This window comes from Diceros bicornis, chromosome 19 (assembly GCF_020826845.1).
Source record: "Diceros bicornis minor isolate mBicDic1 chromosome 19, mDicBic1.mat.cur, whole genome shotgun sequence".
NCBI classification, from domain to species: Eukaryota; Metazoa; Chordata; class Mammalia; order Perissodactyla; family Rhinocerotidae; genus Diceros; species Diceros bicornis.
The window spans coordinates 8,855,534-8,863,889 of NC_080758.1; the positions used below are offsets into that span (position 1 = coordinate 8,855,534).

Sequence of the window (8,356 nt, forward strand, 5' to 3'; positions counted from 1 at the left end):
GGGAATCCAAGGATGGGGGAGGGGTTGGCAGGAACAGGTGCATCTCTGCTTGTCTGTGGCCAAAGGGAGCCTTGAGGAGTTGAAACCAGAGAAATTGCTCTAAGCCTGCCCCTGGGGGCTGGGTATTCAGAAGTGACTAAAATAGCTTCTTCCCTCCAGGGAAGCCCAGTCGGGGGTGAGTGGAGGCCAGACATTAAATAATTAATTAACCTTTGCATTCTTTATTTGTGTCTATTTGGTTCTTCTCTGTCTCCTCCCTAGACTGTTAGCTGTGGGAGGACAGTGAGCGTACCTGTCATGGGCAGAGGTGCTGTCCTGCCCGCACAGTGGCTAGAACGTAGTAGACACTCAATAAGTCTTTGTTGAATGAATGGATGGATGGATGGAGTGAAATAGGACACTAGTAAATGTGTCATTACATTTGGGATACTGTAAATCCTGGCAAACAAGGAGCATCTGAAGGGTCATTACTCAAATGATAAGCAAGGTAGTCAAGCATTAACCAGGAGGAGAAACAAATGAAGTCATGCCCGGGAGCCCTGAGAATGCGGGTTGAGCCAGGAGGGCAAGGCAAGGAAAGAAGGCTGACACCGGCCGGGGCGCCAGTGAACTGGGGCTCACCTTCATGTTGCAATAAAGATGGGGTAGTTACGTGAAGCACACTGCCCTAAACCTACCTGATCATTCATAATTATTCCATTCCATGAATATCTGTAGATATGGGTGACCTCTAATAGGGAGAGGTAGGTGAGTGAGATGGTTCCCTGGCCCAAGGTTGGTCTCCAGAACAGCATCTCTGGGGAGCCTGTTAGAAAGGCAGACTCTGAGGCCCCAAGTTTAAAGTTTTGTGATAAACGTCATCATATTTCTATCTAGTCTCTGTGTCCTTGAGTACGTATGTAGAACCTCAGTCTGAGATGGTGTTAACGTCACAAAATTGAGGCTGTTTGGCAACGTGAAGCCCTGGCGCAGAGTCCCCCTCACTCTCCCCAGCGCCTCAGGTGAAGGCCTTTCTCCAGTTTTAAAGAGGTGATGAAGAAAGGAGACTAACCACTGAAAGGGGAGGGTGTATAAAGACCGATCACGCGTGGGTGGTCTTGTTGGAGTATTTGTCTCAGTTCTCAGCTCCAGTTGCTTGGAGAAGAGTGTGAACCCTAACCACACTTTTCTCAGACATTTCCAAACCGACTATGCATTTTTTTCTGCCCAAAGTTCTGGTCGAACCTGCCAAGCCACAGTGCACTGAGTGGCGTGTAGAGTGGGGAGGGTGCTGTTCTGGAAAGTTCTGAGCTCATATGCCCAGTTCCCCTCTTTCTTGGCGGTTCTTGGTTTTTTTGGTTAGAGGGCCCTCGGGTGTCCTCTGCATATCTCCTTACCCATGAAATCCTGGATCTAATGGGATGCATCTAATCCAGTGGTTCTGAAGCAGGGCTGAGTTTGTACACAGCGGACATTTGGTAATGTCCAGACACCATTTTGATTGTCACCCCTGGGAGTAGGTGCTATTGGGACATTGTGAGTAGAAACCAGGGATGTTGCTAAATGTCCTATACTGCACAGGACAGTCCCCCACAATGAAGAGGTTCCAGCCCAAAGTGTCAACGGTGACGAGGCTGAAAACCATGATACAACCAGCCAGCACGTAGGACAGTGAAAGGAGAACAGAACAGTGCCTAAGAGCCTGCGCTATGAAGGCAGGTGGCTTCACTGGAGTCCTGAACCTACCACTTCCCGGTTACCTGACTTGGGATTAATCACTTAACTCCTCAGAACCTCAGGTTTCCACCTGTAAATTGAAATAATAACAACAGCTACCATTCTAAGGTCCCTCTGAGAATCGAATGAATACATAAATTACTTGGTCCAGCGCCTGGCACAAAGCAGAAGTTCAATAGTAGACATTATCATTTCCGTGGCAAATTATCTGGGTCTTTGTGTGTGGACTTGAGTCTCACCCCTGGCAAAGTTGAGACGTTGGTCCACCTTGCTTTCTCCTTAAATCCACCTTGGGGATGCCTTTCCCTGAAATTCATGCTCCCTTTAGCCCACATTTCATCTCTCTCTCCCTCCCCAAAAGAATCTGCCCCAGTCAGTTTCCCAAATTCACCGCCAACCAATCCTGCTTGACCTCTGCCCTCCTGGTGACATCCTCTTCTCTCAGTTTCTTTTTCCCTCCTCCCTCTTCGCGCTGCTTGAATTGTAACAGAGCAGCCTACTTGGTATTGCAGGCAGAGTCTGAAAAGAACTGGAAGGAAGCCCTTAGAACTCATCAAGTGCAACTGTTCACAAACATATTGGTTTTGAACAGAGGGACTTCTTTTACAAAAGAAAATGTCACAGAACCTGTGTGTGTGTATGTGTGCATATGTGCGTACACACACGTATATGTATATACAGTCATGCATCGCTTAACGACGGGGATAGGTTCTGAGACATGCGTTGTTAGTTTTCTTCGTTGTGAGAATATCACAGAGTGCACTTACACAAACTTAGATGGTGTAGCCTACTACACACCTAGGCTCTATGGTATTAATCTTATGGGACCGCTGTCATATATGTGGTCCGTCATAGATCGAAACATCATGTGATACACGACTGTACATACATATATACACATAGAGACACACGTATCTGACCAACAGGGAGCCCCAGTTGGAGGAGGAGTAGGTTCCCCACCCCAACCCACCAAGCATGGCAGACTTGATGTCCCCCCTCATCTTTCTCACTTGCACGGGTCCCTAAGACCCTTTACGAAGTTCTAGGATTCGGTGCAGTCCAATCTGTAGGTTTGACAGAAGAACAAATGGAGATTTGAAAGAAGATAGGGCCTGTTCTTTACTCGAGGTGAACTCCCAGCATCCCCTACCTGTCATCTTTGCCTCTCGCCACTGGACACGGGCCGAACTGATGCTTGTGACAATCAGCTCAGGTCCTCCACCCAGGGGTTGGAAAGCATGGACAGGGCACAGGAGGGAGCCTGGGAGAGCAGGTGAGCTGAGGTCCAGATTCCAAGTCAAGGCGGCCAGTCCATCACCACATACGCTAGTCCTGGGTTATCTCAGAGCCTCAGTTTCCACATCTGTAAAATTGGGCTAATAAGCACCGCCCACCTCACTGGTGAGAGGACCAGAGGAGAGAGAGGATTAGGTTTGGCGTTGTAAACTGTGAAGTGCAGTCCTGATATACGAGACAGGACAAAAGTTGCATTTCTGTCCCTGATCTCCAAAGTCCATGCCTCATGGGGCCAGAGGGGGATGGATATGAGTGGAGGGGGCTGGGTGGGGTCTGTGGCAACCTGAAGAACAAGGGCCCCCTCTAAAGAGGGCGTGACCACTCAGCACCAGCCATTGTTGCTTTGCAGAATTAAGGACCCAATATGGCAGGATCTTCCCATTTTTCAAGAGAAAGGAACAAAAGTACAGATTTTTATGTGACAGTACCTAATTTTTAAGTGTTAGCATTTAATTTGAAATTTTAAAAAGTAAATAAAACCCATCTACAAACCAAATTCAGCTCACGGCAGCCACTTGGCAACCTGAGTGTGATGAGCTTAGCCCATGAGGCCCCAGATCATGGCACCGAAGGGAATGTGACCTCGGGAGGGTCGGCTTCAGGAGGTGCGTAATGGGAGGGGGCCACTGTGTAAACCAGGACAGGCACACGAAGGCATCCCGGGTCAAGTAGGGGCGGAAAGGCTAACTGTTCCCCGGGCCCAGCCTGAGTCAAGGGCCTACAAACCTGAGAAGCTGGTTCCTGGATGTGAACCCGGCTCTTGTGCTTAGTGGCCATGTGAACTTGCACAAGGCACTCTTCTGAGTTTCAGGTGCCATGTCCATGGGGCTAATAGTACTGACATCACAGGGTTTGCAGGAAGATGATTTGAGATCACGCAGTGTCAGAACAATGCCCGGCACGTTTAATTTGTCAGGAAGGAATAACTATTTTGCGGGTGTTTTGTCATCCGCCTCTACCCTAGGTTGTAAAGGTGCAGAGAAGAATAGACACGGCCAGTCTTGAGGAGTTTGTGGTGTAATCACAGCATCAAGTATTTACAAGGTGGTGACTGGGAATTGCCAGTCTTAGGAGACTAGCTCAGGATTCGGGCAAATCGGAGACAGAGTTCTGATCCACCACTTACTAGTGAAGAACTTGATTTCAGTGACTTACGGTCACTGGGCTTCCTCCTTTGTGGTGTGATGATAATGGGGTCAACTTCACAGGGTGCTGTGAGGACCAGGTGTGATCACAGCCGTAAGACCCGTCACATGGATAAGGCTCACAGGGCAGGGAACTGATCAGAGGGACAGAGCAGTCCTCCAATCCAGTTCTGGCTGATCCTGAGCCCAAGCTTTCAATGTGCCACGGTGTCCTGGTCATCATTGTATTCCCAAAGACTAACGCAACCTACTAATACTCAATATATGTTGTTGAATGAATGAATGAATGCAACTACCACCACTCAAAATAGTAACAATAACTCTTTTCTAGCACTTACTATGTGACGAATACCATTCTAAGCATTTTACATATACTAACATTTAATCTTCAGAACCACCCTGTGAATCTCCATTTCGCCAATGGTAATATTAGGGTGCAGAGGGTTAAGCAACTTGACCAAAGTCACACAGCTAGGAAGTGGCAGATCTGGGATTCAAAATCCAGCAGTCTGATTCCAGTGATAAACTACACTACATTACACTACACTATATACTATATACTATATACTATACTATCCTATATTATACCATGCTCTATATGCTATAGTATATTATACTATGTATGTGCTGTATATACAATATATACACACCCTATATACAATATTATTATAATACACTACACTATACTTACTATACATACTACACTATATATACTATATTATATATTATGCTACCCTATCCTATACTATATATACTCTACTATACTATATTATACTACACAACACCATGTATATATATACTATACTACATATACTTTTCAATAGTATATTACACTACCCTACCCTATACAATACTATTGTACTATATATACTATATTTACTGTACTATACTACCCTATATATGTGTGCTATATATACACATATAATGTATACTATGCTGTACGTACTTTGCCATATTATAATATACTGTGCTGGGCCGGCCCCGTGGCTTGGCGGTTGGGTGCGCGCGCTCTGCTACTGGCGGCCGGGTTCGGGTCCTGGGCGCGCACCGACACACCGCTTCTCCGGCCATGCTGTGGCCGCATCCCACATACAGCAACTAGAAGGATGTGCAGCTATGACATACAGCTATCTACTGGGGCTTTGGGGGGGAAAAAATAATAATAAATAAATAAATATACTGTGCTATATTTACCATACTAGACTTCACTATACAAATATATATATTATATATACTATACAATATAGTCTATATTATACTATTCTATATTATACTATCCTATGCTACATTATACTACCCTATACTATGTATATATACTATACTATATATATTCTACTATACTATATATTTTACTACTCTATACCATATATATAGTACTGTACTATACTATATAAACCATCTATACTCTATATATACTTTACTGTACCATATATACTATCCTGTATTCTACTATACTACCCTACACTATATATACTACACTATAAAATAAGGCCAACAATAATTGTACACCTGATACATGCAGCAACATGGATGAATCTCAGATCCATTACGCTGCATGAAAGAAGCCAGACTCAAAGGCTGCGTACTCTGTGGTTCCATTGAGATGATGTTTTGGAAAAGGCAAAACTCCCAGGATGGAGAACAGATCAGTGGTTGCCAGGGTCTGGGGGTGGGGGCGGCGTTGGCTACAAAGAGGCACAGGGGGATTTGGGAGATAATTGAACTGCTCTATATCTTGATTTTGGTGGTGGTTGCATGACTATTTGTGTTGGCCAAAGCTCATAGAACCGTACATAAAAAGGGTTAATATTACTGTATATAAATTATACTTGACAGAAAAGGTGAAATAATAATCATGACAATAGTAATCACAGTCCTCGACTCATCGGGTTTGTTCACCCACATTCAGTCCACGTGAAGGACTCCTGCTCTGTGCCGGGCACTTGTTGGGCACCCGGGATACGGCAGACAGAATCCACGGAGCTTTCATTCTGGTGGAGACAGATGTTAGACAAGCAACGTAGATCATAAGATCATCTCCGATGGTGATGTGTTTGATAAGAAAGTTAAACAGGGCAATGTGGTCCGCAAGTGACTCGAGAGGGAGACTAAAGTGAGCTGTAATTATGGAAGGTCTCCACACCCCGGGCGCTGTTCTCAGGGCATTACAAGTATGAACTCACTTAATCTTATATGAACAACCCTCTGAGATGAATTTTAAAGATGAAGACAGTGCAACACAAAGAGTTAAATAACTTGTCCGAGATTTCCCAAAGCTAGAAAGTAAATATAACTGGGCGTTGAACTCGGGCATCTGCTTGGAGATCATTCTCTTATCCACCACCCACGAATAAGGTCTATTTACTTTGCACAGCACTTGGCACAGAGTAAGTGCTAAATAAATGACAGTTGTCGCTGTTGCTGTAACAGATCTTCATCAGGATGCAACGTCTTTGTGTTTTTTTCCAGGGACCAAAGCGGATGTTGGATGCTCAAGTGCAGACAGACCCCGTATCCATTGGACCTGTTGGCAAATCCAAGTAAACAAATCACTACAGTCCCCACCAAGTCCTCCTGCCACCAGGATGTCTCCTCCCCACTCCATCTCCTCCCCAAACCCACTCCATGTATATATTTTTTCTTCTGATGGCCATCAAATGAAATTCTGCCTACAAAATAAGCCTGAGCTGTTGTATATTGAGGTGTATTATTTACGTCTCTGGTCAAGTCTTTCCCGGTAAATAGCTGTAAAGATGGTTTAGCAAGTTAACTAGTAAGGTCAGAAGAGTTGGTTGCCAAGCAGGGGAGGGAGGGGACGGAGGAAGGCATTCTGGTTAAGTTATGAAAAATGGCAGTGACGAGTAAGTTGCAGAAGAAAAATGCCTGGTGGAAGGAATTAAGTTTTGTAGTAAATACGTACTCATCCTCTAACCTTTTAGAGGAGAGACGAAAATCTGTTTGTTTAAGTTCACATTTCAAGGAGGGAGAACATGGGCTCGGTGCTGGGAGGTTGCCAATTTCCTGGAGTGGAATGTGCGGGGAATGAAAAGGGAATGAATAAGAGTCGTTTTTCAAATAGGGTCCTTGAAAGTGATTGACGAGAGGGAAAAGATTGACTGGAGAGGGCTTGAGATGATTTGGGAAAACAATTGCTTTTTTAGGCTCAGCGACAAGGGCGAAGATTACAACTTCCTAAAAAACAATGCAAAACAAAACAAATGAAGTTGCAAGCTTATTAAGCAACACAAGGGGGCGCTGAGGGCTCCATGTTAATCCTTCAACCGGTATCCCTAACAAAGATTTGGTCTCTGCAATCTTACATTATTAATGTTTCTCAGATGGCCGAGGGGCTTGCTTCATCTGTTCTGTCTGACACTTATCTCGAGTCTGTCTGTAATTTCCTAATGTTCTCAGGATGTGCTCTGATAAAACCCTTCCCGTAACCCCAGTTAATAAAAATTTACAGAAGATTATTCAAATACCTGAGTTGTTTTTAATACTTGTACAGAGGAGTAAATAGGTCCATGAGCCTATTAAAATGTAATTCAAAGTAGCAAAGATTGACTGATATCATGTATACTGTATCTTCCTTTTTCTGATTTAATAAAAAAATACATTTACATCTAAAGCATCTTTTAATTGTCACTTGTAAAGCAGGTCTCTCCTACTCTGTGTCTGAGATGCTTTATCTCCCACAGTATGAAATCAGTGCTCTTCCTCTAGCTTCTCTTCTCCCCCAGATCTTCCTAGATTTCCTTGTTTATGAGCACACACATCTACAAAGTGTGTGCGTGTGTATGTGCATATACACACAGGCACATTATAAAAGTACTGTCTTAGCCCCGGCTCCCTAGAGCAGAGCCTGAGACAGGGATTTGGATGCACATGATATGCTGAGGGAGGGCTCCTAGAGAAAGGGAAGAAGAGAACAGGACAGGGAAGGAGCTGAGCAAGGGCTGGTCTCAGCTGGAGGGGAATTTTGTCCTGATCCCCCGGGGAGGCTCTGGAGCGTGAACTGCACCACACAGTTGGTTCTACCTTGAGGCAAGGGCGCCAGCCTTTGCATCCTTGGTGGTGAGTCATAGGCCACCCTGGGAGGTGGGGGACAGGCAAGCTGCTCCCATCAAGCTGAGAAGCTGGATCCCTTAGCAGCTGGAGGACGAGCGCATCCGCAGTGTTTACTGCAGATATACACGCAT

General features: G+C 44.9%; 1 protein-coding gene across 1 annotated transcript in view; it reads left to right on the plus strand.

The window, feature by feature from the left end:
• BCAS1 (brain enriched myelin associated protein 1) overlaps nucleotides 1-7,773 on the plus strand; it is a 109,639-nt gene extending 101,866 nt beyond the window's left edge. The window contains exon 12 of the mRNA XM_058562448.1: nucleotides 6,627-7,773. Within this exon, the coding sequence (XP_058418431.1) occupies nucleotides 6,627-6,701 (75 nt within the window). The 3' untranslated portion in view covers nucleotides 6,702-7,773. The remainder of the gene's footprint in view (nucleotides 1-6,626) is intronic.
• The last annotated feature ends 583 nt before the right edge of the window (nucleotides 7,774-8,356 follow it).